The sequence below is a fragment of the Elephantulus edwardii genome, unplaced genomic scaffold, assembly GCF_000299155.1.
Source record: "Elephantulus edwardii isolate Elephantulus edwardi_28Jun2011 unplaced genomic scaffold, EleEdw1.0 scaffold00080, whole genome shotgun sequence".
Classification (NCBI taxonomy): Eukaryota; Metazoa; Chordata; class Mammalia; order Macroscelidea; family Macroscelididae; genus Elephantulus; species Elephantulus edwardii.
The window spans coordinates 6,781,443-6,792,526 of record NW_006399830.1 but is presented as its reverse complement, the minus strand read 5'-3'; the positions used below and the strand labels follow the sequence as shown (position 1 = coordinate 6,792,526).

The 11,084-nt window shown below is 51.1% G+C and overlaps 1 protein-coding gene across 1 annotated transcript; it reads right to left on the bottom strand.

The window, feature by feature from the left end:
- Positions 1–996: 996 nt before the first annotated feature.
- Positions 997–10,208, bottom strand: TMEM248 (transmembrane protein 248). The gene is made up of 6 exons (XM_006889659.1): positions 10,046–10,208; positions 8,081–8,366; positions 3,811–3,961; positions 2,067–2,250; positions 1,545–1,688; positions 997–1,017 (listed from the first exon to the last, which is right to left on the bottom strand). The coding sequence occupies exons 1-6, from the start codon at positions 10,202–10,204 to the stop codon at positions 997–999; spliced, it is 945 nt and encodes a 314-aa protein (XP_006889721.1). The 5' UTR covers positions 10,205–10,208.
- Positions 10,209–11,084: the final 876 nt, after the last annotated feature.

Here is an 11,084-nt window from a genome sequence, read left to right as displayed (position 1 = left end):
CGACCCCCACAGGAGCCCCGGGAAAGGGGCCTGCTGGCAGGCGGTTAAACACGCAGCTGTGAACAGCAAGGCTGGCTCGTGGAAATCGCCGGGGGGAAGGGACTGGTAATGTGCTCCAGCGAGGAGACGGCCACGCTGCCACTCGAGGTCGCTGAGACCAGGACCAAGCCAGACTGACCCAACTGCACACGGCAACAACGGGCTGGTTTTGTTAACCCTTGGGAGCAAGGACGTGACTTTACCGTCTGTAACCAAGAGGCAGGGCTAACAGAGGGAATCTGACAGTGGCTCATTCTGCACCTACCCCACGACCAGGCTCTTTACGATCCACGGGGAAACCCATGGGGGAAATGCGTGATTTCTAAATATTTAACTTTTTTTTACTTGGGAGAAAAGCACAAATCTGTCCTAACTGGATAGTAGTAAAAGGTGACTATTTTATTTTCTTAAAAAAAAAAAAGAAACTTAGAAAGATAGGTGTGTGTTTCCTTGCAAGCAAACGGAGAAAAGTGTATTATCGCTGTTACTATGATTACTAAGCCACAGACACGCTGGGTCCACGAAGTGGCCTGGTGGCTCTGGGAATGCAGAGTTGTATCCGAGGTGCAAGCTGGTCACACACTCTGTGCAGACTGGGCAGGACCAGAGCGAGCCACAGCCCCGCCACCGGCCACACGACACCAAAGAGGGCATCACAGCCTGGGCCGAGGCCGCACGGTCCGCCAAGGCCCAGGCAGGCGCAGCCACCCGGTCAAGTCCGCCACGAGGCCACGGGCTTCGGGCTGCACCAGTGTGAAGCACGTGCATCGTCGGACCAATTTCGCCTCAATTTTTATAAATATGTACAAATCAGTTACAGGCACTTGAAATGTCTTTGGCTGGAATAACCCAACATTGCAAGACAACGTATTCACAGAGTGTCCGGGCCCAGGCTGGGTTCAGCAGGCAATGACTAAGGTTCTCGCAGTCTCTCTCAGGAAGACAGGAGGCAGCAGACTAGGCTTCAGCCAGAGCCACCTGCAAGAGAGCGAGATCAGGAGCCGGTCACCAGAGAGGCAGAGGACCTCGGCCCCAGGTCCCCTCAGTGGCTCCAACACAGCCACAGACCAGGGAGCCGCCCTGCAGGCAGGCACTGGCCATCAGACAGGCTAGGAAATCCCCTCAAGCCCTGGAACTACTGCCCTCAGACCACCTTCAGCCTTCATCCAAAAACAGCCCAACATCATCTTAAAACCAAACAACAGTTCAGCTTAACCAGGAGCAAGTGTCTGTCTTGAGCACTGTGTTCTCTTAAGAATCATGAAGAGGTGGTGGTGAAGAGAGCTAAATACATCATGGACTTCCGAAAGAACAAACCAGTGTAAGAACACGGTCCCCCAGTCAGCACCCTTCGTGGCCTATGTTAAGTGTGACCCACCACAATGTTATTTAGGCTGAGAATAAAGCCAGCCTGCCCACTCCCCCCACCAGCACACAAGGGCGAGTTCTGGTTTTCTGCAGACAGACAGCCCCACTGAGTGGAGCACAGCCAAGTCCCAGCTCACCTTCTCAGGACAGGACTCGGGATTGCTCTGACGTAATTTGCTGGGTCTGCCTTTGATAGCAGCGTAGCAAAACATGGTTATGACCATCACGAAGAGGAAGTAGCTGGTGTGCATGAGGTGCAGGTTGATTAGTGAGCGGTCGTCCTGGGGAAGCAAAGGGCAGAAGGTCAGCCTGGGGCCGCCACGGGAGCTGCTCTGCGGCTTCTGGGCACTCTAGACGGCGTGTGCGGGTCAGTGCCGTCCTCAGTAGGAAAGTACCTGCGAGGTTTACTCCCTGGTAACCCCTGAGAGTCAGGGACACAGCCACTATTCAGCGAAGCGGGACAGGGTGGGACCAGTCCTCCGACCCAAAGCGGGGCGTGTTCTCCCAAGTTTCCAGCAACTAGTGAGATATCCCAGCTGGGAATCCAGATGGGATAATGGCAGCCACGGCAGCGAACAGTCCCCAGCCATACACAGGCACACACACACTCACACAGGCACACACCACGTGTCTATCCACGCACAGCTGTCCTCACTTACGTCTGGAACGATAACCGTGAGCTTGGGGTTTAAAGCATGGTATACTTTGCCGATGGCGCCCTTGTAACACCAAAAAGGATTGTAGTCTTGAGCGTATTTTGTGTTGGCATCTCTGGCGGTTGTGAAGATCTTGTACCAGAGTGTGGCGTTGCTGTACGTGTCGGGGACACAGTGTGGTGGCTGCCTGCAGGGTCGGGGAGAGACAGGTGCTCAGAGGCCCACGATAGTTACTTACTGCTCCTGAGCCCCTGGCCCGGCGAGTGTCAAACCCACGGCACCAACCAAAAGCCCAGCCACCTTCCAGTGGACTCTCACTCCCAGCAGCCCTGCAGGACTGAGCAGAAGGGTCCCATCAGGTACCCAAAGCCATCAATTTTTACAGAAGCAGGTGGTGGCTTGAAAGCACTAACTCTGTGGCCAGCAGTCCAGTACGTAACCCACTGCACCACGAGCCTCCTTCCTGGAAAAGACATGTACAAGAGATCCACAGACGTTTCTGACAACTTTCTTTCTCTTGGGACAAAAAACCAAACCCGCAGGCTTCGAGTCGGTTCTACCTCAGAGTAACGTTAACATACCTTTTGGTTTCTGAAACTCTAAGTATTTTTCTTTCCTTCTAGTTATTTGTGTTTGGAGGGGTCGTCATCCTGTTCCTGAGGCTGTCAGTCTTACCTGGGGGGAACTTCCCACCTCTCCCTGAGAGGACGTGGTTTGCACTGCTGGAGAAGCAGCATCTCCCCAGGCTGAAACTCCACCAGCAGGGCTCCTGCTCTGTCATGGGCACCAGATGCCTTTGTCTGAGGTCCCTTTTTTGTTTTTTTTAAAAAGTGTGGGTGTGCAGTCTGGCCTCTGGACGTCACCCATCAGCTCCATGACCAGGGAGGTCCACTGTCCTGCAGTCCATCTGAAACACCCTCCATTCTCCTGGCATCCCAGATCCCATCATGCTGTCTTCAGGGCCTCGGAATCTGCCCTACAAACCCCGCAAGGTCTAAAATAGACCAGTCCCGGGACAACTGTTCTTATTACTAATGGATTCATGGCAGAGTTCTTTTAAATAGGCTGTGCTGCAGGTCTGCACGTTTCTCTCTAGACTGTAGGGCTGCACTGGCTCAGGGGTTAAGCGCTCAGCTCCTAACTGGACGCCCTCTAGCCTCAGGAGGTGGCAGCCCCGGGGCTCTGCAGGCCAGCACTACAGGGTCGCTAGGAGTTGAAGAACATTCGGCGACAACAGGCTTTTATATTTATGTTTAGATCGTTCTCCCAGAAAAGAGGCAGGCTGATAAAAACCACAACTTCAAGGCAGAGCAGTAACCCCCATCTCACTCCAGCTGAAGCCAGGGCCTCAGAAATAGCAATGAGAAAAACGAGCTCAGCTTACCCTCCCAACACCCTCTGGGTAACGAAAAGGAAGAAAAGTCTGCCTCTGCAGTGCCCTTATGTGGGGTCTTCCCTGGTGGTCCATTTACTGAGCAGGTGGACTTGACCTTCACTGCTCACTGATGTGCTCTGGTAGGAAAGCCAGCCCCTGGGCAGTCCCAGCACCTTACCATCCGGCTGAGGTGCTGTCTCCCTTAAGCTTCCCCCGCCCAAACATACACACAACAGTCCCCACTTTAGAATTCTACACTCACAGAGCCTGGGGACAGTCAACCCATGGAGCCCTTTCTACGCCAGCCCTAGACAGAAGCAGCCTGGTTACACTGCGTATATGCCGTGTCCACAGGGTGCGGGCACCACTTACACAGTTACAGGGAAGACCCCAAGGGCAGCAGTGAGGGTCATGCAGGCCGTGAACACCACCTGCTCACAGTGGCCGTGCAGGGCACGGTCGTCAGCGCTCCAGGCTGTGGGCAGCGTGAAGGTGATGTTGATCTCCTCATGGGCCTCCCTACCTGCAAGGGGGTGGGGGACATGTGTTAGTGTCAGGGTGATACAACCTGAAAGCAGCCCCGGGGGTCAACACACCTGCCAATGCCCGCCTCTGTGGGGTCTACTGCTTCAATTCACTGCTCTTCGCAGATACAATTCTTACAAACTGCAGGTGTGGCAACCCTGAAGGATCCCTGAAGGGTTCAGACAGTAAGAGGTCTGCTTAACCAGCAAATGTTCCAGGAACACCTGAAACCCTTGGAAACAAGGAACTCTCGGTAGGATCTAGGTTGAAAACAGTTCAGATTTAGTTCTAAGAAGTGATCAGTCAGCACACTTCTGAGTCCGTTACCCCTAAAGGGTTAATGACGCTAACAAGATCTCCTGGAATGCAGGGGGTTACAAACAGCCTCTGGCACTTCCCTGTGAACTCTCCACACTTTCATCAACAGCCTTTGATCAGACTGACTTACCCATTGGCTTTCTTGTAATAAGATTAAGAGAAAGAACACAGAGCCTTGATTAATCAGAGATAACTTAGGCTAGTAAGAACACTGCCTGTTTTTCTTTACCCTGGAAAAAGTGTGCTGTGCCGCTTCTGTAACAAACAGGAGCATGGGGAAGCTCTAGTTGCCATTCGCTAACAGAGCCCACAGTCCTTCGTCTCCGTATCTCGTCTCTGCGTTCTGCAGCCCGCACTCACAGCCCCACGTGTGTCAGCCCCTCATTTCCAGCAAGCAGCACATGCTCACTTAGCGTCCTGAGTCCCCTCTGGGTCGTCCCCACAGTATTTACCACTTTCCTATCATGCTTGGGGTACACACGTGACGACTACTGCAGACCACCCCCTGATTATGTACCGCACCCTTCACCCCTCTTAGGGCCCATCTACCATCCATGCACGGATCTTCCCTGGACGCTAAAGGGTGACCAGCTCAGCAGCACTAATGGCAGGAAGACACGGAGAGGCCACCTCGCGACGACTGTGATCCACATCAAAACCCAAATGTTCATGAATGGCCGAGCGGAAAACCAATGTGCTCTATAACCTTACAGTCAAACCACAAGAAAGAAAGAAGCAGACCAGTGGAGACGGTACATGCAGTGGTTCTACAACCAAGACATCGTGTGACTGGCTTTACTGAGCAGTTTGGAAATGAGCCTCCACATGTGTGACAGCCCAAGCGTCCCAGTTTCCCACTGAGGGTTTTACAGGCCGAAGGACAGCCGTAGGGCTGCAAATGATGGAGCCTGGTGGCTATGGGTCACAGTCGACGTGACAGCACACCAAAACAAGTGAAAGTCTACGTGGCTGAACACCACAAAAGAAAAAGGTCTCGCAGCTACGTGGAAAACATGGCCAACATTTCACATGTCCGTTTTCAGTATTACCTAACAGACACACATGCAGGCAACCTCAGGACACCACAGCTTTGAACTCAAATGCAGATTTTCTTCACAACCGCCATGGGTGTGAAATGTCTCTATGCAAGCGGTCAGCCGTGGACACAGTAAAAGTGCTCTTCCCAGGCTCCTGCTCGCTTTCCATCGTGTTCAGTACACACTGCAAACCCCACACACCACCATGGGTCGTGGCGGGGACTGGGCGTTCCCAAAAGACATGTCAACAATGCAAAAACGTGTAAGCGATGAATGACCCGCACGGTCTGATAAGCAAAGGAGAGTCGGGGGAGTGAGGAGCTCTGGTGGCCTCGTCTGTAGGGAGCTGCACTGTGAACCCAAAAGGTTGCCCCTTTCCGGCAGTTCAAACCCCCCAGTCACTGCTCTCACTCCATCTGTCTCCTCCCTGGGTCCCAACTCCATGGCAATAAGTGAAGATGAAATCCACACCACTTAATCCTGTCAATGTCTTAATCAGATTTAAGGGCATTTCTGCAGGGTACGGCCCGTGGAGACAAAAGGGCAAGAGAGAGGGAAGCGATAAAGCTCCCTGACACTGGGACGTCTCCAGGGAACGCCTGTCTTATTACAGACACTGAGAATACAAGGACTTTCCTCCACAACCAACAGAGAAGGATGGCTTCCCCTACAGCCAGACCTCCAAAGTGCAAGAGAACACGCTACCGTGTGTGAAAGCCAGCCACCTGGGGTACCCCCAACAGTCACACTAGGGAACAAAGACATCAGAGGACCCCCATAAAGTGCCACATAAAGATGCTGGAAGTTCTCCCAAGCAGCAGAGTCATGGCGTTACAGGACAAGGCTGGACTGCGTGGTCTGCAGTGGGCACTGCCCAGCACGTCAAGACAAATGAGCCCAGCATGAGCACCAGTGCAGACAAAGAAAGGGAAATTCAGGAAGCCGGAGCTGCGGCTTCACCAACAGACAGGAAAATGTTCTCTTTCTTCCAGTATCTTTTAAAGCACAGTTTTTATGTGAGTGTGCTATATAACACACACAAAATATGTGTTAACTGACTGGACGCCTTACTGAAAAGGCCAAGAGTAGGCTATGAGTTGCTAAATTTTGGGGAGTCAGAAGTTGCATATGGATTTTCAACTGTGTGGGGAGACTGACACCTCTAGTGCCTTGCTATTCAAGGGTCAGCTGTCTGCACACCCATATTTATTGCTGCTTTGTTGACAATAGCAGAGTTGGAAACAACCCAAGTGCCCATCAACAAACAAATGGATAGAGAAGCTGTGGTATAATCACACAATGGAATACTATGCAGCACTGAAAAACAAAAACTCATGAAATATTACACAAAATGAATGATCCTGGAGGACATTATGCTGAGTGAAATATCTCAGTCACAGAAAGACATACTGCCTAATACCACTGTTATAAAACAGGACTGACATGGGGGCTGGGGGGAACCAAGAAAAGAGGGGATAAATAGTGTTCACAGCATTGACACAGAAGAGGGAAAGAACTGTATAAAAGGGATATAGGATTGGGTATTATTGGCATGCCAAGAGCCCAGAATAAGAGTTGCGGAGTAAAGTGGGGTTGGGGGAACGACAGCTGTGTAACAATGAAAGAACTTTTTCCCCAAGGAAAAAAAGAGAAGAAAATGTGCAACAATGAATGAATAGAAATCCAAGTTCTTCATAAACTTTCATTAAAATCTCAATTTAAAAAAAAAAAGTCAACTGTCTACCTTTCCGTGGTGCCAGAAGCTACTCAGCATGTGCAGTAAACATTCGGAGAATCACACATTCGCAATGGAGAGACGGGGCCTGAGGCTTTTTCTGGTTCTTCACTGCAGACAGCACAGTGCTGAACAAATGCTGGGCATGTAAACATGTGTAGACTGGCAGCAATATTTGCAAAAAGTGTTAAGGACTCAGTGAGCTAAGCCTGAATTAAAAGGTTCTTTCTTATGTAAGTTTAAGGGGTCCTTTCAGTTTTTATGAAGCATCTACTGGATGCCAAGCACTTTATCAGTGGAAATGGGCCATTCTTTCCCCTCTCTTCTTTTTCACTTAAAAGTAGTATTTTATTGGCAAGCTCTGATGGCCTAGTGGCAAGAAACTTCACTGTAATCCCAGAGGTGAGCAGTTCGAATCCACCATATGCTCTGCTGAAGAAGGAGGGACGACCTCCTCCTATACCAGTCAGATCTGATTTGACCATGTACACACACACAAACACACCCAGATGCTCTGCTGGAGAAGGTGGGGCAACTTCCTCCTGTGCCAGTCAGATCTGATTCGATGGTACACAACAAGGAAATAAATAAATAAATAAAATCTAAAAAAAAACCCAACCCCAAAAAAATAGTATTTTATTGTGTTCCAGTGAATTAAACAGTTCCTCTTTGACTCTGTCATTAAAGCTCAACCAAAAGAGAGACAAACCATCAACTGTCAAGCTCAAACAGGCTACCATTCAGCAGCAGAGACGGACAGGACAGGAGGATGAATGGAAACGGGACATACAAGGAGGGAGCAGGAAGCTTCTATGACACTCTGGGGCTTGTGATCAAGATCACGAAACAATGCAGATGGCCTGCTGAGAGGAAAACCAACCTGCTCTGTGCAAATCACAATGAAAAAACTAATTTATTTTTTAAAAAGAGAAAGAGACAAGCAAAAATGAAAATGGCAGTGCTAAGCAGTGCTAAGCAGTGCTAATAAGCAGCACACACTGCCCCACACCCCGCCCTGCTCACGTACCTGAGAGGCCGACCTGGTGGCCGAGGATGGTGGAGTACAGGTGGGTGACATTGCGGGAATACCCTCCGAAGGGTCTGAGTGGGTCCAGGGTCAGGGTGATTGCAACAGAGATGTTAACTGGGCCCGAGTCCTCCAGGGCCTGGGGGGCCTGGGTGGACACCCTGGCCTGCCCACTGGTTGCTGTGCTTTCTGGAGTAGTTGTGTCATTTGTGAGGTGTTTCAGCGTCTCATTCTCTGATACGCACAAGTCCAGGTCATTGAAGCGCAGCAGAAACGTGTTCCAGTCCTGCAAGAAGACCAGACCAAGAGGAACCATGCGAGGGGTCCCTGCACCCCACAGGATGGTGCCTGCGAGTCGGGGACGGAACAGGACACCGAGCCCTAACAGGAATACTGTGGGTACAGAGTCAAGCGTCTGCCAAGAGCAATCACAGCCCCCCAGCCGTCAGCCTCGCCTGCTGGCACAGCAGAGCAGCTTTCCCACCAGTTCAGGTTCAAAACCTTTCATGCACTTTCAGCATTAGATAGTTAAGAAAACCAAGAGTAATAAAATAATTTATGCAAGAAAATGTGAAATGCAAAAGAGTCCATTATGCTTCCAGAAAATAACCCATTCTGAGAATCTAAGTCCTAAATTCTACAGTAAAGGCAAAATCAGGACTAGGTTTTCTGGTGTGCAGCCCCAAAGAGTTCCCAACACAGCAACTGCCTATCCTGCACCCCTGCGTTCTAAACAAGACTAAAGGACACAGTGACAATGGACCATGATGATAGTGCAGGATAGGAGAAGATTCAGACATGTTGTTCACAGGGTCGTTATGAGTCGTTGGCTTAATGGCACCTAACATTAACCACAGGGTTCTTTTCTGAAAAATAAAATCATCAAATTAGTCCTAAGGAGCCCTGGTGGTTCAATGGTAAGGCACTGGGCAGCTAACAGGAAGGTGGACAGTTTGAATGATTCCACAGAGTAAAGACCTGGTGATCCACTCGCGTGAAGACTGGTGGTGGTGTTGGGTGCTGTCGAGTCGGAACCACTCAGCTGACACTCCAGTGGGATTTCAGAGGCAGTAAACTGCCGGGAGGAGACTGCCCCTCCTCCTCCCGAGGAGCAGCTGGTTTCAAACTGGATTTGAACTGCATACCTCTGGAACTGCAGAGCAGCTTCTTACCACTATGCCACCAGAGCTCCCTCTCATAAAGACTGCAACCCTGGAAACCAGATGGGACAATCTTACCCGCCACCCGGGGCCTCCTCCACCACCACAAGTTAATCCTGCAGTCCCTGGCACTGTTTCCCACACAGCTTGGTTCCTTCCTTAAAACCAGCCAAGGTCAAGCCAGCCTCACTCTGACCAGGAAGTGCTGGTTGTCCAGGATCCACCTTAGCCAGAGGCCTTGGCCTTGGCCGAGGGGTCAGCAAGACTCGAGCTCTGCAGGACAGCAGTGCTGGGCGCCTCTGAAAATGCAGGCAAGGTTTGGAAAGGAGAGTCAGACCATCTCACGGGTATGTTAGTAAAAAATTTCCTGAAAAGGATTGATAAACTCCTTTTAACACAATTAAAACTCACCTAACTGTATTCGAGAGGTCACTAATGACGGTCAACCCTTATGCCAAGGTAGTCTATGAGCCAGAAGGTCAAAGACACAAAGGAAGCCATGAGCTCAGTGGCTCTGAGGATAGTGTCCTTCCTACCACAGGTAGAGAGTATGGCCACCAATGCCATGCCAATCCCCACCCTGACCCCCATCCCCGCCAGACACAGGTAGGAAGCATTACTGTGCTGCTGGTCTGGACCTGAACCTGTTGCACCTCCGGGGTTGCCTGGAAGTGTTCCCAGCAGAGTGAGTCCGAGATGAAGAGAGCACACTGTGAACAAATACAGAGCTTCCCACTGGGAGGAAAAGGCCCCCAGCCAAAGAAACAGAGCTGCGAGCCCACAACGAGGCTGCTCCGAGCCATACCTCTGTCATCCCCGGGGACTTGATCTCCTTGATCTTAAAGAAGTAGCCCAGGGTCAGGAAAGCGATGGCCATGGCGCTGACACTGATCATAAAGACCACCAGGGGCGGCCGGCTGCTGATGTACAGCTTCAGGTTCTCCAGGGGGTTGATGGCGAACATTATTCTGATCCACCTGAAAAGCAAGCAAGCGACATGAACGTCAGGAGCTGCCAGAGGGTGGGCTGGGACCGTCACTTCGGCTTCCTTTTGTAGTGTTGGGGGAGGGAAGGGGGCGAGCGTAGAGAGCCCTCAGTACTGAATATTCAAAATGCACTGATCACTCAAAAGCTGAGGCAGACAACAGACTGTTCACTGCTGTTCTCTGCAGTGACAGGATCTTGGAAGACAGGAGTTCTCCAGCGGTTCGAATCTTCTCAATGGCCTGCACTGAACACCGCACCCTCACGTTGCTTCAGACCATATTTAAGTGGGAGGCAGATGGACAGTCTCCTCCCATCAGTAATGAAACACACACAGGTCAGCACTTACAAGACTAAGCTGGGAATGCTCTGCTTTCCCGCCACGGAGAAGCTGAGCCCATCATTTCAACACTGCCCTACCTAACACTGCTGTATCTACCAGCCGCGTCTACCCCAGCACTGCATGGAGCACTTCCGTTCTGAAACCGCTCCTTGGGCCGCCGCCTAGACACACAGGAGGTGTCACAGCTCCCGGCCACAGCCCACAGGGTCTCAGGACCCCGAAGCTCTGCTAGCCATCTGACTGCATGGCCATCCCTCCTCCCTAACCGGGCTTTGCCTGGACTGGGTTTCTGGTATTCTATAGGGTCAGCAAAGCAACATCTGCAAGAAGCCACCTGGGACTGTGATAAAGCCAGTGTTGAACTTGGAGATCAGTTTGGGGAGGACTGCCATCTTAACAATATTCGGTCTGCCAGGCCAAGAACATGGGACGTCTGTCCCTTTAGTTCATGTTCAAAGCATAGGTCTGCACCTGTTCTGTTAAGCTTATTCTTAAGTGTTTTATTGCAATTTTGGGA

Bases quoted from the DNA above. Each gene is read 5' to 3' on its own strand.
- TMEM248 (XM_006889659.1), bottom strand. From the start codon at position 10,204: ATGTTCGCCATCAACCCCCTGGAGAACCTGAAGCTGTACATCAGCAGC. The intron at 8,367-10,045 runs GTATGGCTCGGA...GTCTTCTTGCAG, and splicing joins AGTCCCCGGGGATGACAGAG to GACTGGAACACGTTTCTGCT. The intron at 1,689-2,066 runs GTAAGTGAGGAC...TTGCTTCCCCAG, and splicing joins TCACGGTTATCGTTCCAGAC to GACGACCGCTCACTAATCAA.